General features: G+C 40.2%; 1 protein-coding gene across 6 annotated transcripts in view; it reads left to right on the forward strand.

Moving 5' to 3' along the window:
• The first annotated feature begins 1,743 nt into the window (after nt 1-1,743).
• SKIL (SKI like proto-oncogene) overlaps nt 1,744-23,846 on the forward strand; it is a 29,811-nt gene continuing 7,708 nt past the window's right edge. For 2 of the 6 annotated variants that reach the window (XM_082742062.1, XM_082742064.1), the window contains exons 1-4: nt 1,744-2,196; nt 3,803-5,581; nt 20,898-20,991; nt 22,775-23,007. In XM_082742062.1, the coding sequence (XP_082598188.1) occupies nt 4,480-5,581; nt 20,898-20,991; nt 22,775-23,007 (1,429 nt within the window). In that variant the 5' untranslated portion in view covers nt 1,744-2,196; nt 3,803-4,479. Of the gene's footprint in view, nt 2,215-3,802; nt 5,582-20,893; nt 20,992-22,774; nt 23,008-23,846 lie in introns of all 6 variants that reach the window. The other 4 variants (XM_082742061.1, XM_082742065.1, XM_082742063.1 and 1 more) reach the window with 3 other exon arrangements.

The raw sequence follows: 23,846 nt of genomic DNA on the forward strand, positions 1-23,846 counted from the left end.
GAAAGCAAATCAAAAGAACAGTGGAGGGGATAATGCGTTTGATTTCTCAAAAGTCTATTTACTGTCCAGTTTATTTTGGTCCTTAGGCCTTTGGTCATGCTAGCAAGTACTTGTTTTTATGGCTGATCGAAAGACTACTAAACATTTGTCATTGATTGCAGTTTGGAATCACTTTTTTAAAAAATTGTCATTTTGGTTCCCCAAAACTGTTTCTTCTCCAGAGACACGAGCCAGGTGCCACGAGTTGCCCAGATGCCAAGTCCCAGGACTGTCCAGTCTTCCACATTGGATCTGCAGCCGGCCTTCTAAATATTCTCGCGGTTAGAAAATCTATCCCCCAGACTCACAGATGCTGTTCTCCCCCCACTGGCTCTGCACAGAACATCATTATCTTTGCCGAGCTTCTGTCTCTATGGCAATAACAGATGGGAAGTGCTGCGGAATTATTCATGTTCAGCAAAGGAGGCAGTCAAGAAGGAGGGGAAGGTGGGGGGTGGGCGAGGGGGCACGACCCGGGAGCACGACGTTGGGGGGCGTAAGGAAGGGAACGTGGGAGTGGGGCGAATGAGAGGTTTGTGAGCCTCTGGTAGGCCTTCTGGGAGGAAAAGAGGGGAAAAAAAAATCTATGAGCACAGGACTATTCCCAGTCGGTTAGCTCCAAATGCGGACCCCGTAGGAGCGACCTCGAAGCAGTAAAGCCAGGAGACACTGGACGAAAAGGAGGGAAAAGGGAAAAAAGAAAAAAAAAAAAATGAAAAAAAAAAAAAAAACCCAACCAGGGGCGAAGCTCGAGTCCTTTGAATTCTGTGCAGTGCAAGTCGGTGAACTATTTCGGTTCCTGATCTTGCGGTGGGGTGGAGAAAAGGGGATTTCTTGGTGTTTCGAAATATGACGGAGCAACTCGGTAGAGTTTAATATGCTAATTGGCTATCCTGGGAACGCTAACAAGGAAGACCACACTGTTCGCCCGATGGTCAAAGCCAAAAGCTCCTAGGTCGTACCTTTCCTCATCTCATTTCGTGTTCCCTTCTAAAACAAAAACCAAATAAAAAGCCCTCAGTAAACACCGTAGAAACCTGTAATTTCTAGCTCCCTTTTGAAACCGAGGGAGAAGCCTAGTGGGGAGGGGAGAGGAGGGAGGCTGAGAAGTAGGGACAGAAATGTTCTCTCTCGGTTTTGCCGGAACTTTGGCCAGCCCTCTAGCCCGGCCGGAAGGCGGATGGAGGTCAGCCCGGGGAAGGCGTCTGGGCGGAGGCCGCCTGAACGAGGCGGGGGCCGCCGAGGTGGGGCGGAGCGTAGGCAGCTGGCAGGGCGGCTCGCGGGCTGGAGGCCCCGCGGGGGCGGGGGGCAGCCCCGGCGCGCCCCGGGGAGCAGGGCCCACACCGGGGGCGCTGCAGGGCGGCCGCCACCCGGCTGCCTCCGGGGCGGGGCGGCCCAGCTGCGGCCTCGCGGGGGGAGGGTCGCCCGTGCCTGACCTCGGGCGGCGGCGCTCTGCCGGGCGGGCCCTACCTCCGCCCTGCTGGCAGCTGGGGTCGCGCACAGTGCACCGCGCGGCCGCCCTGCCCCCTCTCTCCCTGTCGCGCGGCAGCCGAGCGGCCAGGGCGCCCCCGGGTCTGGCCCGTCACCACAGAGCAGCGGGTGGGGCGGGGGCGGGGCGGTGGCGGCCCCAGACAGCCCGCTGGGCGACTCGAGGAAGGAAGGAGGGAGGGTGGCGGTGGGGGTGGGGCGGGGAGGGAACATCCTGTCTGCGCCGGGTGCACCGCAGACAGCGCCGTGCGCCAGCCGCCCAGACGGCGCGCGGGGCCAGGAGCGCCGGGAGCGCGCCTGGGGGAGGGGCGCGCGCGCGAGGCGACGGGGCGAGTGGGGAGCCCTGAGGAGCCACAATAGGCCAGACGGCGCGCGCGTCCCCGAGGAGCTGGGAGCCGAGAGGCGGTGGCGGCGGCGACGCCGGCGGGACCGCGCGCGCGGTGCCGCCGCTGGCTCCGTTCCCCACCCCTCCCCCTCCCCGCCGCCCTCTCTCTCCCCCGGGCGGCCGGAGACGGCGGCGGCGTCTGCGGGAAGCCGTGTGTCTCCGCAGTGACGTGGGCGGGCCGAGGGCTCGGTGACGTCAGAGGGCTGTGTGTAGCGATGTGTGTGGGGTTCGGAGCGGCGCCGGCACAGCCGAAGGGAGCGGGCGAGCGGCGGCGGCTGGCACAGGTGCGGCCCCGGCTCGCGGTGAGGACGCGGCGGGCGCGGCGGGAGGCAAGGGGCGCGCGGCCTCGGGGGAGCCCGACGGCGGTGCTCGGGGTAGTGGGGAGTTAACAAAGCTCGTCGAGCTACTCCCGGCACGGAGGCCGGAGTCAGGGGTCCGGATGCGCGGGTCCCGGGTGGGGTCGGGGCCACAGGGGGCGCAGGGCGGGTGTCCCAGGGCGGCTCGTGCTTCGCTAACCCCAGGCGGTGGGCGCGGACACAGGAAGGGCGCTGCACTTGACCGGAGCCGTCGGGACCCCGGAGACCCGGACGCCCGTCACTCCCCCACCCTCTCCCAGCCGCCTGTCTGCACTCCTCGGGGATGCCCCCGGCGTCTGTCGGCTGCCTGCGGCGCGAGGATCCCGACTTGTCGCCCCACCCGTTCGCAGACCCTTCTCCCTTCTGGCCCCGGGCAGGCGGGGGAGGTGCAGCCGTAGGGGTGCTGGGGTAACACCCGAGAACTTCCCGGGGAGAGGGTACGCGGGGGATTTCCACAGTCCTCCCCGCGGCCCCCGCAGTGGGACAGTGTTGGAGGGCACTTGGGGTTGTCCCGAGGCTGTGGGTGGGGGTTGGGGGACTCCTCTTCCTCCACTTCCCACACCCCCCCTTGCACAGCCTAAGCGTCCCATATCCCCCACCACTCCGTCCTCCCCCTCGGGTTTGTGATGGGTGGGTGGATTTGCGTGGGCCGAGGATTTCAGGGTTGGGGGCTCCCCCACTGTAGGTCATGCCTCCTGCCCTCTTTCTCAGCCTTCGTTCGCTGAGGTGTTCCTGTGGTGGGCGAAAGTCAGAACATTGGCTGGTGGCCTTGGTCCGTAGCCCTAAGGGTATATTTTAAGGTAGATTGCTGGGAGTTCGGGAGGCAAAAATTTCTATTTATTGAATTTCTTTCGGAAAAGAAGGAAGTGGAAGAAGAATCTTTTCTTTTTCCTTCTTCCTCCATTTGCATTCTTTGTGAGGTCTGTCTGCCTTGTGTTTTTTCCCCGGGATTAGTCTTGTTAAGGATGGAGATTCCCAGGAGTGGAGTCTAGCTTTTGGCTTCCATTAAGCCACTTCACCCACCTTTTAAAGGGAAAGTTAATTTTTGCCTACAGTCATTCCAGAAAAATAGCGTACACCGACTAGGTGAATTAATGCACTTAAAATTGTAACTTAGTTTCATATGGTAGATATGTTAACTTGTATCTGATTTTTTGGGGGAATGAAACTGGTATATATTGTTTTATATTAAGAGATGTAGTAAGGGATTATTATCATTAAAATGGCATAACTGAGAAAGCCTCTGGTACTGAATTTTGGGTGAGATGATCTACTTAAGGTTCTCCCTATTCTCAGTTGAGGTAGCCCTTTCTCTTTCGAGGAATATTATTGCCCCCATTACTCATTCTCCAAATTGCTTTCCTGTTTAAATGAAGTTCTTCTATCTAACTGGTGTTAGATTTGAAGAAATTGCTCAAGTGTCACCTTTGGTAAAATTGAACTGGGTATAAGATTAAGAAACTAGTTTCAAACCAACCCTTCAGCTTCTGGAGCAAATTCAAATGTAACTCTCCCCCACCCCGCTCTCTTCTAGATTAATTAAAAGAAGAATGAACAGTAATCCATGAAGATTCCCCAGGCAGTTTTTCTTTAGGTATCATTTTTTAACTGTAGAAGTTCAAGTGGAGTCAGAAGCTCTTCTTACTGGTGCGAGGATTTATACAAGCCTTCAGTTTGTTAACACAGACCAACAAGATCATCACTTTTAGAGAAGACACCCTTTTTTGGTGTCCTTGGTGCCAAAACCTAAATTTGGATGTGACATTTTGATCTGTGTTTGTGTCTACGGTTTATGACACAAGTAATCACATAAGCTTTTCACATGTTTTGCTTAAAACCAAACCAAACCATTGCATTGATTCTGGACTTCTTGAACTGAGAGAATTGATAAGTTTATTTTAATGTATATATTTGAAGAATTACAAAAACAGGCTTCCTCAGAGGTGTGCCTCACAATTATATTCTTATTATTAGAGACAAAAGAAGAAAGTTTATAGCACTGGCAGTGAAATTATACTAGAGTAGAAGCAGAACAAAATAAAAGTTGCAAAATCTATTGAGTAATTTAGGGAGATTTCTCTTTGAAAATTTAAATTTCTATGAGAGTAATTGCCATAAGTATTGATATGCATTGCTTTTCTCTCTTCAAATGAGTGACTAAAGAACAATGCAAATTTCAGACTTATTTATTTAACACAACAGTTTTTAGCCATGGCAAACCTACAGACAAATTTTTCCTTGGTTCAGGGCACAAATAAAAAACTGAATGGGATGGGAGATGATGGCGGCCCTCCAGTGAAAAAAATGATGACAGACATCCACGCAAATGGGAAAATGATGATCAACAAGATGCCAGCAGTAAAGAAGGAACACTTGGATGACTATGAAGTGCCAATGGAAACTGATGGGGAACATGTCAAGCGAACCTGTGCCTCTGTGCCTGAACCTTTACATTTAAATCCCAGTTTGAAACACACTTTGGCGCAATTCCATTTAAGTAGTCAGAGCTCCCTGGGTGGACCAGCAGCATTTTCTGCTCGATATTCCCAAGAAAGCATGTCACCTACTGTATTTCTGCCTCTTCCATCTCCTCAGGTTCTTCCTGGCCCACTGCTCATCCCTTCTGATAGCTCCACAGAACTCACCCAGACTGTGTTGGAAGGAGAGTCTATTTCTTGCTTTCAGGTTGGAGGAGAAAAGAGACTCTGTTTGCCCCAAGTCTTAAATTCGGTTCTCCGAGAATTTTCACTCCAGCAAATAAATACAGTGTGTGATGAATTGTACATCTATTGTTCACGGTGTACTTCAGACCAGCTTCATATCTTAAAGGTCCTGGGAATACTTCCATTCAATGCCCCATCCTGTGGGCTGATCACATTAACTGATGCACAAAGACTATGTAATGCTTTATTGCGGCCACGCACTTTTCCTCAAAATGGTAGTGTACTTCCTGCTAAAAACTCATTGGCCCAGTTAAAGGAAACTGGCAGTGCCTTTGAAGTGGAACACGAATGCTTGGGCAAATGTCAGGGTCTATTTGCACCCCAGTTTTATGTTCAGCCCGATGCTCCCTGTATTCAGTGTCTGGAGTGCTGTGGAATGTTTGCGCCCCAGACTTTTGTGATGCATTCTCACAGATCACCTGACAAAAGGACTTGCCACTGGGGCTTTGAGTCAGCCAAATGGCATTGCTATCTTCATGTAAACCAGAAATACTTAGGGACACCTGAAGAAAAGAAACTGAAGATAATTTTAGAAGAAATGAAGGAGAAATTTAGCATGAGAAATGGAAAGAGAACTCAATCCAAGGCAAGTTTTGTTTTTGCTTTTTTAAATAGTAATTTTGAATAATGGCAGTGGTTTACTTTGAAATCAGTTCTATATTTAGACTATTACTTAGCCTGTGCATTAAGACACTGTTGCTGCTAATGCAACAATAACAAAAAATACTGATCTATGTAATGCATAATGTTTGTATTACACATTTTAAGCTATAAAATGCTCTCCTCCGTGTGTGCTCATTTGGAAGAATTGAACAACCTGTTGTAAGAATTAGGATTATTCCCATTCTACAGATAAATAGAATGAGGCTCAGAGATCAAGTGGCTTTACTAAGATTATATAGCCAGGGAGTGGAGGATTAGGGCTTCTTTCTCAAGTCATGTTCTCTTTCTTTTTCACACATCCTGCTTTTTGATGACTAGATCTGTTGTTGTCCTAAGACTCAAGATAATTTACACTTTGGTGTTATTTCCATTTGCAAATGGTATAATAGCTAGCCAAAACAATTCTGGTTGTGGGCTTCAAACAGCATTTTTCAAAGGTAGATCTTGGATTTCTGACATTGTTTCTATATCTGGCTATTTGGTATTGAAAATAAATGGTTAAGGCAGATTTATCTGAAGAATTTGTGGTTCTAGTAAGCAAGGTTTTTTTCTTTAAAGAAATAACTTAAAAAAACTGACAGCTAGAATAAAAAGATTATTTTAACTAAATATTAATGTAAAAACCTGTCAACAAGGAGATCTTAAACATTATCCACCACATTATTTGGTATTTAAGATTTTCATTCTAAGAGTTTGAATGTCTGGGTAAAACAAGATATGGGTTATTAAATATCCAGTTTGTTGATCTGATTTTTATATATATTTTTCTACTTGATTAAAACCAATATACTGCTAGCACTGTTTAATACTTACAACGTGGCAAACATTGTTCTTGAGCCTTTACATGTATAATTTTATTTGATTCTTACAACAAAAGATTGGCCATGTTTCATCTTAAGAATCTAATTTTCCACTATTAGTTTTATTTCTTGAAATAATCTCTGCCTTTTCTACTTCACAGAAGAAATGAATGAGGCGTATTAAATGACTGAAGCTTTTTCACAGCAATATTAGAGCTTGGGCTAGATTTGGTGTTGAGTGCTTTATTATAGTACCTTTAAGGTTTTGAGGGAAATTTAGTTACAGTTTAGTTTTAAAACTGCGATTTGCTTCTGAAGCTCAAGAAGGTAATTTTAGACTCTAATTTAGGAGAGTTTGCTACTTGCTGCTTCCAAAGGGTCAGCGCTTTGGAGTTCCTTGCCTGTGGCTCCTAGATAAGTTTATATTATTCATGTGCATTTATTGACTGGTTTTGAAGCAGGATTGACTTCAAGCCACTTCTCAAACTGCTGGACTTGCTCACAGCTGGATTGGTCCCACGCTGAGGCTTGTGCTTGGAAATTCTCTAAATGTGGAATGCCCTTTTGATATTTATGATATCTTGCCTTAAGGTAATTAGGGGCTCTACCCTTACCTGTCCATAGGTGACCACATTATTTGCCGCCTGTCCTTGCTCCAGTCTTCATTGCTCTTACTTAAGCATTTTTTTTTAAAGATTTTATTTATTTATCTGACAGACAGAGATCACAAGTAGGCAGAGAGGCAGGCAGAGAGAGAGAGGAAGGGAAGCAGGCTCCCTGCTGAGCAGAGAGCCCAGAGAGCCCGATGTGGGGCTCAATCCCAGGACCCTGGGATCATGACCTGAGCCGGAAGGCAGAGGCTTTAACCCACTGAGCCACCCAGGCGCCCCTGACATAAGTATTTTTGGGATAAACTACTTTGCCTGATATTTCTGCTCTATGTTCGTGAGAAAAGAACATCTGAGAACCAAGATAAAGGTTAAAAAGAAGATGGTGAATTTACTTAAACTGAATGTGCTGGGGTTTGGGTAAAAAGGAAACCATTCTTCATCTGGATGTAGTCCTTTATTGTCTCAGAAATTACTAATTTGAATAATTTTTTGGGGGGAAGATGTGAGATTTCCCCCCCACCTTTTGTCTGTATTACCTTTTTGCAGGATTTACTTCAGTGTTTTGGTGTATTTCTTCCAATTTTATGTGAATTTTAAGCAATTTAATGGAATTTAAGAAAATTTCTAGCAATCAAATCTTTAAGAAGGAAGTCTTTTTCGGTTCACGTGTAATACATACTTAAGTGGTTTATTGTGCTTGTCACTTCATGTTTTGAAAATTTACTCCTTAAAACTTTGTGAGGTAGTTCTTGCTTGAAGGTCTGTGAGTGAGGTTTCTCATGAGAAACCAGTCCTAGATGGGTCACATGTTCTGGTTGTATAACTTACTGGGTGGTAGAATGAGGCATTTCTTCAGACTTGATGTCTAGTGATTTTTAGTGCTTTTTCCTAAAGCAGACTTAGTAGTAGAAACTTAATTTTGAGAAACATTAACTTTTCTTATCAATTTCTCTTAGTATATTGGTTCATAACCTCTGTATTAACTTGAATTATAGACTCAGGTATTTAACTGGGAGGGGGGCTAGGAGATCTGCTTGACTGGGGAACATTTTTTTTTATTATCTTCTCTGAGTCAGTGAGTTGGTTGCCAAACAAACCAAATAGACCTAGAGGAAGCGTGTTTGAAAAGTCAAGACAAGCTTTTTTTTTTTTTTTTTTTAAATAGTAGAATATACTAAATAAATTAACCTCTCATATAAAGAACTTTATGTTTAGTATGAATACTAATGTAATTCAATATGTTTATATAGTTAATGTAGTCAAAGTATTGTTTTAGATTAAAAAACAAAATTAGGAAACTCAATAGGGAGTTGATTGAAATGTGGCAACTGTTAAATTATTTCCAAGGATGGAAATTATATTAGTAATGATCACCAAACTATTTGCATGACTAATAACTACATTTAATTTGCATAGTACCTATATTTAGATGGGTGAAATAAGTGGTATAAGGTCAGTGTTCTAAGGAGGAACTGGCTCTGTAGAAATTAAAGGTATATTTTGAACTCTTTATTACTCAGGTCACGACGAGAAACACATTTGATTTTAGAACTGCCTAGGTGGCTTTGCAACATGGTGTTCTTAAACTATTTATTTCTGTATATCACCAGAGCTTTTTGTTAGAAATATGGTTCTTGTATTTTACAGTGTGTGAATGTATACAAGAATGTCATATTTCTTTTCCAAATCTTCAGTGAGTATTATTTATTTGATCTAAGTCTGATTTTGTTCATACATTTTTGTCTATGGAAAAAAAGATTGCTAAGCAAATTGCCCATTTTTAAAAAAATATTTTATTTATTTGAGAGAGAGAATGAAAGAGAGCTTGTGTGAGTGGGGAGAGAGGCAGAGGGAATCTCAAGGGATCCCAAGCAGACTCCATGCCAAACCTGGAGCCTGATGCAGGGATTGATTCCATGACCCTGAGATCATGGTTTGAGTCAAAATCATGAGTGGGATGCTTAGCCGACTGAGCCATCCAGACACCCTGCAAATTGATTATTTGTAAATAAAATTTGAAGGGTGATACTTAAGAATATTTTTAAGCACACTAGAAAAGTCCACTTGTAGTCATAGGTGGTTCTTTACTGTTACAGAATGTGGCAGATAATCTTTAAGATGGTGTATGCCCTTATGGTTTTTTTTTTTTTAAAGATTTATGTATTTTAGGTAGAGAGTGTGTGTGCACATGTGAGGGCATGTTCACCTGTGTGCATGGGGTGGGGTGGGGCACGGGGAGAGAGAAATCCTAAGCAGGACTCCTTGCTGAGCGTGGAGCCAGAGTCGGACTCCATCCCACAACCCATGACATCATGATGGGAGAGGAAACCAGGAATCAGTTGCTTAAGGGACTGAGCCACTCGGGTGCCCCATGCCCTGATATATATTTTTTTAAATTAAAATTTAGCTTTCTAACATTTAGACTTGACGACTCTTTAAGTAATAGAATATGGTTTTACTCTGCCTAGGGGGGAAAAACCCCTACAGATTGTCTGTGATGCAAATAGATGACCTAAAGGTATCAACAAAATTGTTTCTTAAAACCCATTAAACATTTTACTACTTTTAGTTTTGCATTTTACTTTCAGTTAATCCTGTCTGCAGAGGTCATTGGAATAATAGTAATAGTAGAAAAAAATTTTCCCATTTTGTAAACTGTTTCTTCTGTTGAGGAAGTGCGTTTCTTATTCCAAACCTAAATGAAGTGAGGAAATACACTTGAGAGAATGGGCAACCACAAACAGTAGTGTTGAGACAAAATGTGTTCTAGTAATAGTTGGGACAGATTTGGTGGTAATTTGTTTGATATATCAGTGATAGATTGTGCATTTTGTGATTAGCATAAATTTTGATCAAGTGGGGATAAGGTTAGCATCAGATAAAGTGTGCTCATATAGGGTGCCAGTATGAATATTTTTGTTTAACTTTCTAAAATTAATAACTGACTTTATGAGTTTAGAGACTATCTTTTTCCTATTTTCCCAGAACATAGTTTAGTGCTTGGCATGTCAGATGCACTCAGCAAATTCCTTTTTTTAACTGAATAGATTTTTGAAAAACAACATTATATTTCAGAATATGTGGAGGGTTTTTTTTTTTTAAATGATGGTTTGATCTGGAAATAAACACATATATAATTTGCAGATAAACTGTTGAATGAGATAACTTATCCAGTAAGAGAATGGAAGTGAAAGCACTTTGAAGTTAAGAGTCTAGGAATGCAGGGTGGTGCTTCAAACTATCATTGAAATATTTACTAATACGTATTTGGGGACTTTTCCTTTCCCCATATATCTTCTTGTCTTAATTTAGAATTATAGGAATATATTTCTTTTTTTTTTTTTTTTTTTTTTTAATTTATTTTTTATTTTCAGCATAACAGTATTCATTATTTTTCACCACACCCAGTGCTCCATGCAATTCGTGCCCTTTATAATACCCACCACCTAGTACCCCAAACTCCCACCCCCCACCCCTTCAAAATCCTCAGATTGTTTTTCAGAGTCCATAGTCTCTCATGGTTCACCTCCCCTTCCAATTTCCCCCAACTCCTTTCTCCTCTCTAACTCCCCATGTCCTCCATGCTATTTGTTATGCTCCACAAATAAGTGAAACCATATGATAATTGACTCTCTCTGCTTGACTTATTTCACTCAGCATAATAATCTCTTCCAGTCCCGTCCATGCTGCTACAAAAGTTGGGTATTTGTCCTTTCTTTTTTTTTTTTTTTTAATAAACATATATTTTTATCCCCAGGGGTACAGGTCTGTGAATCACCAGGTTTACACACTTCACAGACTCAGGAATATATTTCTAATACAAATAAAATAACTGAGTATTGGGTTCAGATGTATCTCACTCTTCGTTATTTGTACACAATAATTATACTATTGGATATTTACTTACTAAAACAAAGTTATGCGAGAAGAAAAGTGTGAAACAGGTCTGTTATAAGAATTATGTTAAGGACTATTAAATGAAATCTTTAGAATGGCTTTGGGAATAGTGCCCCCTTATGGTTTAGAAAATACAGAGCCTATATTTGTTTTTACCACTAAAAAATAATAAAACAGTTATAAATGTTAACATTTTTAAAAAGGCTTTGATAAAAAACTTAGGAATTTATTCTTTTTGGTCTGAGAAATGGGAAAAAAGGAAGAAGAAAAAGGGCACACCTGAATCAGTGTGGAGGCAACCAATAGTGTTCTCATAGTTGTGCACATGTCATAATTTATGCCATTGGAAGAACAAGGAAGGAATCAAGAATTGGGTTAATTTCAGTTCCTTTGGAATTCTGGGAGAGAAAACTATGGAGCCAGAACCCAGTTTGTTCAAGTAAAGAGGTAGAACTAGTTTGGGAATAGCTTTAGGAATGGCAGGAACCTGTATTTTGTCCACAAGCAGAATTTTAGTCTAATGAAGGTTCATACGTAAAAAACTTAAGGATTTTATTAGACAACAGAAAGCAAAAAAAGAAAATATATAATTAAATTCTAAACCTTTTCTTAAGCTGCGGTTTGCCTCAATCACTAAATAAAGTATTACAGCCCCATTCTAGGCAGAAGAATGACTAGAAAGAATATAAAGTTGCTTTTTTTTTGGACAAAGAGTGAGTACAAACAGGGGAGGTAGCAGGCCAAGGGGAGGGAGAAGCATGCTTCCCACTGAGCAGAGAGCCCAACTCCCGGGCTTGGGCTTGGTGTTAGGACCCAGGACCCCAGGATCCTGACCTGAGCCTTTGATGGCAGCTGCTTAAGCTTAACTGACTGAGCTACCCAGGCACCCTGTAAAACTCATTTTGATTTATAGACTCAGAAGTGGGTCACAGAAATATGTACATAAAGACTAAATGCAGGCCCCTGAGGGCAGGAATTTATCTTCTAGTTTCCGAATCTAGAATGTGGTAGATGTTTAATAAAGGTTTGAATAACTGAATGAAAAGTATTACTAGCCCGGGCACCTGGGTGGCTCAGTGGGTTAAGCCGCTGCCTTCGGCTCAGGTCATGATCTCAGGGTCCTGGGATCGAGTCCCGCATCGGGCTCTCTGCTCAGCAGGGGCCTGCTTCCCTTCCCCTCTCTCTGCCTGCCTCTCTGCCTACTTGTGATCTCTCTCTGTCAAATAAATAAATAAAATCTTAAAAAAAAAAAAAAAAGTATTACTAGCCCTATAAAGTTACCAGTGATTTTCGAGGAGAAAACCAGGGTTAGTTTTAAAGCAAAGTAGCATTTTGTTTTTATTTATGGTATTGAGTTTATTTTGAGATTTCAAATAGCACTGAAAGTGCATATTTCGGGTTATGGGGACAAGGAACACAAAAGTTTAGGAAACTCACTGCAGTTTATTTTGGTAACACTACGGCTTTTATTCCATGTTAAAAAGTTTTTTTGGTGTGATTATTAAAATAGTATAGGCTCATTGTAGTAAATCCTAAACAAGTGCAAAGAAAAAATTTCATACTTGCAGCATAGAGTGATAATTCCTCTACATATGTAATGCTTTGTAAATCTGTGCAAAAGCACCTGCACAGTACACAGGTGTTATTAAATACAGGACCAGTTGTTGAAATAATACTTTTGGACCTGTTTTTAGACAGTTCACTTAGAGCAAGGTTTTTCAAATTGCAATTTTTCATTCATTCAGCCTTTTTCATCTGGGCTGCCATGAGGGGAGAATTAAGCCCTACATAAAATTACCTGAGTGATGGTTTCATCAGTTCTTCCAAAGATGTACCCTTCTAAATGCTTTGGAGTGAAGTGAATTCATTGCATACAATGGATGCCTTGGGGCATTTGGGCTTGTCTCTTGAGAACCACGGTTGAGAAGGGTTATGAAATCTATTTAGTGGGTCATCCACATTCAAATAAAATGAAATAGAGTAAAATAAAAAATGGACTATGTTGCATATAATAAAATTAATCTACATTTTGATATTGTCAATATGCATTAATTCAAGACCAAAATAATCTGAGATCATTTTTTGAAAGCATGTATGCTGAAATGGGATAGAAAAACAAAACCTTATATTTATACAGATATTTTAGTGAAAATATGTATATGACATGGAGATTGCTAAATTACTGTAATATTAAATGGATTGGACACTGTAGAATTACAATATAAAAAATATTATTTTTAGGGGTTCCTGACTGACTCCGTTGGAGGAGCATGTGACTCTTGATCTCAGGCCCCACATTTGGTGTAGAGATTACTTAAATAAATAAATAAATAAACTTAAATTATTTTTAAAAGTACCAGGATTTTATTAACAGGATTTTTTATCAGTTTGCTCCTTTTCCTTCACATTGTAATGGGCGTGATACCATGCTACTTCACATGGACTTCACGTGGTTTTGTTTCCATAAAGGATTTAAGATAATAGTTGCACATTATAAAAATGTGAGTCTTTGTTTTTCTGATGAGCATTTTTCAGCACTTTAAACTTAAAATTGGCTTTGTGAGATATGTGGTATCTTTCAGTGTGAGGGAGTAGCAGACATTCCTATAACTCCTGAAGATCTATTTTTGGGCAGTTAGTGCCCTTATTGTTTCAGTTTTCATTGGGTTGATTAATTTGAATAATTACAAGGAAGCAAGGCACAAGACTAAGCCTTGCTTAGTCTTAAAGATCTCTCTAAGTAGCTATTTGCTACTTGTAACACTATTCCTGTTTCAGTTGTTGAAACACTCATTCACAACATGTTGGAAGTATTGAGGAAAGCTGATCCTTTAGTGAGAGATTGAATTTCTTTCAGTAAGAGTTGTTGGCAGCTGTGTGGTAGGGTGTCTTTGTGTCCTTCTGAAATCGTTTATTGGCCACTTGAATGTCTTAGTATTATAATAACACAGTAAGAAGACCCTGGCGGGTATATTCACTTTATACCTAAGGAGCTGTTGCTTAGCTATGCATTCAGTCATGTGTTTAGTAAGGTTGCTAATGATTTATGTTGGGCTTGTACAAAGTAATGATAATTTAATATGCATTATGTATTACTTCTTATATAAGCACATCATTAGGTAACGTGTTAAATTTACCAGTCTGCTAGTTCTTTGTATGCTTACTGTCTTCTGAACACCACAATGTAAAAATTAATCTACATGTTTTATAGCTCTTTCTAAATTCTGTATTTAAAAATAATTTTTCCACATATTTGAAAAAATTTAATTCTGACTTTTGGTGATATTTGGAAGTCTCACCAATATGTTGAGGTATTGCCTTGATTTCTTTAGTTCATTAATATTTGTTTTTCATTAAAGATAGTATTAATCTGATATTGTAATGAAAAACTGGAGTGCCACCTAAAAGCAAAGCTTATTATCAGAGATAAGTCTAGGAATTGTAAAGGGTTTTGATTGATTGATTGATTGATTGGTTGGTTGATTTAAGTATAAATTGGGTTTGTATATGAATAGTGCTGAGTGGGTAGGATTGTTTTGTGTCTAGAAAGTGGCAACTAAATGTTTATTTTTATTTATTTATTTTTTTTGGTAAATGAAATCAAGTTCTCTGAATTATTTGTCATTGTGAGACTAATAAGCAGTGTACTACCAGAATACAGTTGTTCTTTATTAGGAAGTCTGACTATCAAAGGTTCATGCCTACATAATACAGTTGAAATTTAGAGAAATTTTCATAAAACATTTCCTGATTTTTACTTATTTAAAATGAATTCTTCTATACATTTTGGGATTGTTTAAAATTTGCTTTCATAGACATTATTTGTTTTATGACTTAGAGAAAGAACCTTTGAAATGAAATAATTTGTCTGAAAAATTTCTTATGTGTTTTGGATGAGGATGCCATCTGTTCATTTTGTGATGATAATGATAGGGAAGCTGGGCAATAAAAGCATTTTAAAATGTTTAAGACTCCAACTTTAGATGCTAAGGGATCTATTTCTCTCCTTTGCCAAGTAATGTAATGTATTCTATTTTAATGTTTAAATATACAAAATGAATGAAGTTTTCCTACATTTAAAGGTAAGATAAGAGGGAATAGATGCTTGTATCTTTTGGTATCTAATTTTTATTCCTGATCAGTGCTAGCATTACTGCTGTGCCATTTAATTATATTGTTCTTTTTTTGAAGACCTAATTTGTATGTTGACACAAATGCAGAATAGATGAGAAAATCTGGCATGCCTGTGAATGTTCTGTTGTATAATATGTGTTTTTCTTAATTGTCTTTAACACACAGTTAGGATAAGTTGTTATAAATGTGTTTATGGCTTACCACATGTTGGACAAAATTAAATCCCAACAGTTTATCATGGTCAGTGTTGTACATTTCCCTATCATTTATATTATTTAATTTGTAGATCTGATTCTAAAAATATGACCCAGAAATGGTTGAGCTTCTTTGGTACCTCATGGAGTAGAAGGGTATTGAGTGTGAAAGAAACTGTCTTCTCAGTTTCAGGGTAGTGGAGTAACCTGATAAAAGGCCACTCTGGGAATTAATGAGCTAAGCTGTCATTCAGAATTCATTCAGCAAATATTTATTAGTTCCTACTATATGTCAGGCATGGTGCTAGGTACTGAAAATACAAAAGTAAGGAAGTTGGTCCTTGACCTCAAGCTGCAGTTGAAGCAGAGGCTTGATAGCCTCTTGTTAGGGATTTTGAATGGGGAATTCAGACATTGACTAGGGGACTACACTAAGTGATCTTTAAGGAAGGTTTCTTTAGAATTTATTGATTGTGGTTTTTTTAGTAGGATAGGGTGAGATTAGAAAATAAAGGAAAGAAATTAGAGAGGGATGGATGTTTAAAATGCTAGCTGTTATTTACATCTGAAGTTTAAAGACCGAGAAGTAAGAAGATATGCTGAGTTTGGCTCATGAATAAAAGTAAAACTTACACAAATCAAGCTGTAGGGTTTTGAAATGTGATCAAAATTGAGTCAGTTTGTTTGTTTGATGTTTGTTTTTAATATTGATTCAGATTTCAAGTCAAGATCTTTGGGTGAAGAAGTTTAGAACTTGCTATTTTGAAGATTGGGGATTCCAGCTTATAATCGAAAAAATTTTGAATATATAAGTGAATTTTAGTAATTTGAATTTAAAATATCTGGAAACAGTTGGTATCTTGGGCAGTACATCTAGAATTATTTTGGATATAAAAGTGATATAAAGTGGAGCTTTAGGGGCGCCTGGGTGGCTCAGTGGGTTAAGCCGCTGCCTTCAGGTCAGGTCATGATCTCAGGGTCCTGGGATCGAGTCCCACATCGGGCTCTCTGCTCGGCAGGGAGCCTGCTTCCTCCTCTCTCTCTGCCTGCCTCTCTTCCTGCCTCTGCCTACTTGTGATCTCTCTCTGTCAAATAAATAAATAAATAAATCTTTAAAAAAAAAAAAGTGGAGCTTTATTTTCTAAATAATGAGTTTAACAAATGACTTCTAGAAAAGAAATTATCATTTAACTCAAGCTGATGTTTTATTTCATTGATCTGTTAGAGTGAGCTTATCCATGCTTGTAAACACCTCCTGTTATACAGTGTTGTGGTGAAAAATGTTCTGCCTAAGTGAGTTTTCTGGATGAAGAAGCTACTCTTTATAGAAGTGTTTTTTTGAAACTTTAACCTTTGGGGCTCCTGGGTGGCTCAGTCAGTTCAGTGTCTGCCTTCAGCTCAGGTCACCATCCCAAGGTCTTGGGATTGAGCCACATATCAGGCCCCCTGCTCAGTTCTGGCTCCCTGCTCAGTCCAGAGCCTGCTTCTCTTTCTCCCTCTGACTGCTACTCTGCCTACTTGTGCTCTGTCTCTCTGCGAAATAAATAAAATCTTAAAAAAAACCCCAAAACTTTAACCTTTTTTTTTTTTTTTTTTTAAGATTTTATTTATTTGTCAGAGAGAGAGCGCGAGCGAAAGTGAGCACAGGCAGACAGAGTGGAAGGCAGAGTCAGAGGGAGAAGCAGGCTCCCTGCGGAGCAAGGAGCCCGATGTGGGACTCGATCCCAGGACGCTGGGATCATGACCTGAGCCGAAGGCAGCTGCTTAACCAACTGAGCCACCCAGGCGTCTCGACCTTTTTTTTTTTTTTTTTTTAAAGATTTTATTCATTTATTTGACAGAGACATGAAGGGAAGCAGGCTTCCTGCTGAGCAGAGAGCCCGATGTGGGACTCGATTCTAGAACCCTAGGATCATGACGTGAGCTGAAAGCAGAGGCTTTATCCCACTGAGCCACCCAGGCGCCCCAAACTTTAACCTTTTTAATGCATTCTAAAATGTCTTAGTTTTCAGTCTATGTGGTAGGTATATAGTTATGGTGTATGTGTATACAGTGTACTATTTATATCTCATAAATATAGACTATAATTTAACTATGTCATGTTAACTCAAGACTTCTTAAACATCAGTTACTGTACTGTGTTGTGATGAAGGTAGGGGACAATTGAGATATATTAAATTATTTGTCCTGGCCTATGATAAAGCCCTCAGATTGTCTTGCTTTTTGAATCAGGTTTTGTGTTTGGATCTTATAATTCTCCTCTCTTTAGGCTATCAGCTGTCGCCTGGCATCCACCCTTTCTAATTTACTTGTAGAACTGGACTATAGGTTGAGAAACTGTGTGAACAAGTGATTGGCTTATTTTCTGAATAAGCATTTGATTTTGCCTCAGATTCTGAACTTATTTAGAATAATTGATCTGGATTGTGAGTGTTTTTTTTTTTTTTTAAGATTGTATTTATTTGAGAGAGAGAGCTTGTTATGGGGGGTTAGGGAAAGGGCAGAGGTGGGAGAAGCAGAGACCCTACTGAGCAGGAAGCCCAATGCGGGTGGGGCATGATGCCAGGAATGGGGGTATGGGGTGTGGGAGTGGGGCATCACAACCGGAGCCCAAGGCTGACAATTAACCAACTGAGCCACCCAGGCGCCTAAGTTTGTTTTTTTAACTGTATAGAGCCTAGAGGCCCTCACTGAATAATCAACTGTTTAAATCCTTTGAAAATACCATCATTTTCCTTAATCTTGTGGTCTCGTTAGTTTTTCAAATTCCTTGTTCATTCTTAACCAAAATGTTGATTTACCACCAATTGAAGTTACCATATTTTTATTTTTGGCTTTTCATTGGTCTTAAATCATCTCCTGATTGATTAAATTACGTATAATGTTTGCTGCAGAAGTGGTTTCCTTTTCATTTTCAACCCATTTTGTTGGGGCCAAGGGTTATCAGGCTTCTCCTGAGTTTCTTCATCCTAATTGTTTTCCCCCATTAGAAGGGTATCCCCAGTCAAATGGTGGACAGTTTATGAATTGATTTTGCTTTAATCATAACTGCTTAGCATCTGGAGATTTGTTTCTTTTCCCTTTTGTGTAGTTTCTTGGTTCTGAACTGGAATATTGGGACATCAGGCAAGATAGTTTTCCTAATCTCTTAGTATTTAGTGGCTGTCCCCTGAGTGCTGTGTTTATGGATTATTGGATGAGGATGTCATTTCTCCCACATCTTACCAGGAGACATTCAGAGGAATATCCAGCTTTCGTTTTTGTTTCATCTTTCCTTTATCTCAGTCTCAATTCCATCCTCTCTTACTCCATTGGGATTGTCCATTAACCTCCTGTCTTTGTTGCTCACCCAAACCTTATGTCCTTTTAGCTCCCTTCTCTACTGTGTCTTGTCCCCCTTTAAGATATTCTTTTTCAAAAATAACAGGGTAATTACTGTGACTTGAAATACTGTGCATGTGCATAATGGTGCTAGTGGTTGGTGGTAGTGGAAAGGCCATATAAAACAAACCAAAATAAGGGAGAAGTTCGTAGTCACAGGTTGTTCTTTTCTTTTTCAGTTCCTGAACTTCGGTTTACTAATCTGTAAAATGGAGTTAACGATACCTATTTAATAAAGGAGTACTTGTTAGAAGTAAGTAGGGTTTAGGGCGCCAGGGTGGCTCAGTAGGTTGAGCGACTGCCTTCGGCTCAGGTCATGATCCCGGACTTCCAGGATCGAGTCCCGCATCGGGCTCCCAGCTCCTTGGGGAGTCTGCTTCTCCCTCTGACCTTCTCCTGTCTCATGCTCTCTCTCACTCATTCTCTCTCAAATAAATAAATAAAATCTTAAAAAGAAAAAGTAAGTAGGGTTTATAAAGTTCTTATCAGGTAGATAGATGTTCATTAAGTAGCCAGTTACTTTCTTCTTTTCCTTTATTCACATGTGTAGTTTATGAGGAAATGTGTTTTACCAATAAGTGTTAGCAAGCAAAGTAATTTCAAGTTTAACCTGGTGAAGTTTTTTTTTTTGTTGTTGTTATTTTTTGTGGGTTTTTTTTTTTGGTGTGTAAGGTGTTTGTTGGGGAGTTGTTTTTTGCCTGCTAAAGGAAGGGAGTGGAAGTGAGACTGTGTGGAGGGAAGGTAAAATGTGCAATGCAGTCCCATCAGTGTTTCAGCCAAGTTGGTAGAGAACTGTGGAGTGAATAATGGCCATTTGAGTTTACCATGTTAGGATAAAATTGCTACTCCTTTGGTCTCCACAGCTCTTTACCTCCATTGTATCAGTGACCATATCAGCTGTCCAGAGAAAGGCAGGATTCAGCTTTAAGGAGTTTCCTCATGAGCGAGTGCTGCTCAGGTGCTTATGCTGAATTCTTGAGGTGGATCCTCCACCTCAGATCTGTAGAGTTTTCTCTGGGCAGCTTTCTCTGACCTGCTGACTTGATTTGCCTTGGTCTTTCTGGATGTTGTACCCTGTCTTCTCCACTCAAGTTACTCTGTGAGGCTCTGACTGGGTTCCCTTGTCTTTCTAATTTTTGTTTTTTCTTTCTTACTTTTTTTTTTTTTTAAACATTTCACCATACATCTTTTATTATAAATCTACCTGTTTATCTGTCTGTCCACATTTTCCCCCTCCAGTGTTACTGAGAAATAATCAACGTAATCACTGTATGAGTGTAAGGCATACAGCATGATAGTTTGATTTACGTATATTGTGAAGTGATTACCACAGCAGGTTCAGTTAACATCCATCCTTGTAATGCAGTTTGTCTCGGTCTCTGAGGTGTGGTGGAGTGCTTCAGCTTCACCAACTCCACACTGCCATGTTACAGGATTCTCTTATGGTATCTTGTTCTTGAATAGATGTTTTTTCTCTTGTGAGGGAGTGTGAAGTCAAGAACAACCTGTATTGCCATCTTCGTGACATCTCTCCCCTGGCAAAGTATTTATTGCTATAGAATGTTATCTAATCCACTAACAAGTACAGTAGGGAAGGGGGACATTCTAGCTGATTGTCACAGCAAGAAGAATCCGCACTTATTGATGCTATACATTTGTAAGGTACTATTTAAAATGGATTTATTTATTTATTTAATTTTTATAAAAAAAGATTTTTATTTATTGGGGAGAGACAGCAAGTGAGGGAGAGCAAGTGCACAAGCAGAGGTGGGGGGACAGAGGGAGAGGGAGAAGCAGACTCCCTGCTGAGCTGAGCAGGGAGCCCCGACGATACTGGACTCTGATGATGCCAGACTTGATCCCAGCATCCTGGCATCATTACCTGAGCTGAACGCAGACACTTAACTGACTGAGCCACCCAAATGTCCTTATAATGGATTTTAAAAATAGATTCCTTAGTATGAAGTTTTATGAAATCGTTTTTGGTAGTCCATGTTAATATGCATACTGAAGTTGTTTCTGTGATAGGATAATTCATATAATTTTGAGTAACTACATTTGGTACTTTAAGGGAAGGCTGCCTTGTTAGCAGAGGACTCTCAAATAACATACCTTTTATTAGGGTTCTCCAGAGACATGCACTGGCCCTGTCAAGCTGACATAAAAAATTAACCATCACATCTTCCCTCAATGAACTTTTTCCCTTCTGCATTTTTCTACAGATAGATACACCATCAGGAATGGAATTACAGTCATGGTACCCTGTTATAAAGCAGGAGGGTGAGCATGTTGCTCAGACACATTCATTTTTACACCCCAGGTAAGTGAGTATTATTAGCTCATTTGTTTGTTCATTCATTCATTTGTTCATTCATTTATTCAACATCTATATGTCAGGTACTGTTCTAGTTCCTGAGAATTCATTTTTTAGTTTTAGGCTTGTTAAATGAATTGTAAATTACATTGAATATTTGAGATAACCTTTTCTTGATGTTTTTATGTTCTTTCTAGGAACTTGTTATTTCCTTTTCTCTCTAAAGTAAAAATTGGAAGTTTTCCTTTAATATATATATCTTTTTAAATTAACATATAATGTATTATTAGCCCCAGGGGTACAGGTCTGTGAATCGCCAGGTTTATACACTTCACAGCACTCACCTTGGCACATACCCTCCCCAATGTCCATAACCCAATCACCCTCCCCCTACCCCTGGAAGTTCTCCTTTAATTTCCTTGCTTCCCTAGAAGAGGTAAACCAACTCTTCAGGAGTTTGGTATGCAATTTTGGTGTTTTACAAATTTTTTGAAACTTAGAAGTTTCATAGTAGCCACATCCCTCAAAATCCAGTTTCATAGTTTTAATAAAAATGCACCTTAGATGATAAACTGTTCATTGATTTCTAGATTTTTAGTGCTGTAGATATATATTCCCCCCAAATATGGTGATGAAGAATCGCAGTCTTAATTTACATTTGCACAGTTTCTACCATTCCTATTGTGTTTGAAGTAAGTCTTTGGACATTATTAAACCTGTCAGTGTTCTTAGCAGAATACAGAGTTTTTAATCCTCAGAATTCTTGTAATCAGTAAAGAGGAATAATATAGATTATTGGATAAAGAAAATAAGATATAAGAGGAGAGCATTTAGAGTTTAAGGTATTATGTAGTACATTAGTTAAATGGTTGCATCTTCTGGCTAAAGGTTATGCAGGTTATAGCTAATAATACAGTGCTTCAGTATCTAGCTCAAATTTATTCCATGGGTCTCTCAGATAATCTGCTGAACAATTTATGTGAGCTTTGAGCAAAATTGGTAGTTATCCCTTCAGTCTTAGTTTTGTGCAACTCACTATGGAAGTTTTGTTGTTGTTTTTTAAATCAAATTAGGAAATACTAATGTATTTTGGGACAAGTAGGGGTTTGAAACAAGTAGGACTGACTGCCCAGGAACAGGAGCTGGGTGGTATTGAGTGCTCTATAAGAAAGGCCCCAGGAGCTACTCATTGGGCCTATGGTGAATCAGGGCATAGCCTTGTAGTATGGGACTGAATCAGCCTCTATAACAAAGAGCAAGGATTCCTTGCTTTCACGGGTGGTAGTCAAGAAAATGGTTTTTCAAGTAGCGTTGATCTGTTTTCTTTCTAGCATAAGCCTTACCTATTCAGGGCTATTAAACAGCCCTAAAGTGCTTCATGCTTTTAGTCTCAGGTGGTTTTGAGGGAAGGAGATGAGACTGTAATTTTCTTTGCCAGTGAGTGTCTCTTCAGTGCTTAGAAATTTTTGCAATATAATAAAAATTATTCATAATTTTGCACTTACTGTCTAAAGTACTGAATTTTTAAAGAATTATTTTCTATGATTTAATTTTCTTTTTTAAAAATCATAAACATATAATATGTTATTTGTTTGGGGTACAGGCCTGTGATTCATCAGCCTTACACAATACACAGGGTTCCCCACAATGCCTACCCTTACAGTCCTTATTTTCTGAGTTATTTTGTCTGTTTTAGTATAAAATTTTTTAACCATAGAAATAGATTTAATGTATTTTGCTTTTTACCCAAATGTGTTATATATCTTATTTTGCCTTTCTTTGTTTGTAGCTACTACTTATACATGTGCGATAAAGTGGTTGCTCCAAATGTGTCCCTTACTTCTGCTGTATCCCAGTCTAAAGAGGTCACAAAGTCAGAGGCAAGTAAATCTATACCAAGACAGTCAGAGAAGTCTCATAGTAGTGGGAAACATCAAAAACTGGCGTCTTACCCAGATGTCTCATTGGAGGAACAGGAGAAAATGGATTTAAAAACAAACAGAGAATTATGTAGCCGTTTAGGTAAGTATTCAGAAAAAAAAATTTTTTAAATCATATACTTAAACACATTTATTCAGCATTTTCTCTTTCTTTGTTTCTCTTTCTTTTTTTCTCCTCTCTTTCTTTCTTTTAAGAACAATATTATTTATTTGACAGAGAAAGACAGCACAAGCAGGGGAAGTGGGAGAGGGAGGGACAGGCTCCCGGCTGAGCGGGTATCAAGACCTGTGGGGAAGTCAGCTGCTTAACCTTAACCAACTGAGCCACCCAGGTTCCCTCATTCAGCATTTACAAAGAGGATTTCTATTTAAGCGAGTGTTCCAGACAGTTGAAGCTTTTATCTTAAAAAAAAAGTGCACCTTTCAAAACTGAGTGACTACTTAGAACCTTAGTTCCTAAACTTTTTTTTAGAACAGTTATAGCTATAGATGCTAATGCTGTAGATATGTAGTCTACATGGTTTCATACTGTAAGTGGTTTTTGCATGATCGGTTTTTTTCCTTTCCTGCCCTTTTTTTGCTGTTAGTTTTCTTCAGAAGGCCCTTTCTAATTTGCTTTGAACTGAGAAACCATTTTATAATGCTAAGAAGTATGTAATGGGGTGCCTGGCTGGCACAGTCAGTATAGCATGTGACTCTTGGTCTCTGGGTTTGAGCCCCACGCTGGATGTAGAAATTACTCAAAACAAAAACAACCAAACTTAAAAAAAATTTTTTTTGAAAAGATTTAATTTATTTATGACAGAGATAGTGAGAGAGAGAATACAAGCCTGGGGAAGCTGGAGTGGGAGAAGCAGGCTAACCGCTAAGCAGGGACCCTGATATGGGGCTTGATCCCAGGCTGCTGGGATCATGACCCCA

This window comes from Mustela nivalis (genome assembly GCF_964662115.1).
Source record: "Mustela nivalis genome assembly, chromosome: 1".
Classification (NCBI taxonomy): domain Eukaryota; kingdom Metazoa; phylum Chordata; class Mammalia; order Carnivora; family Mustelidae; genus Mustela; species Mustela nivalis.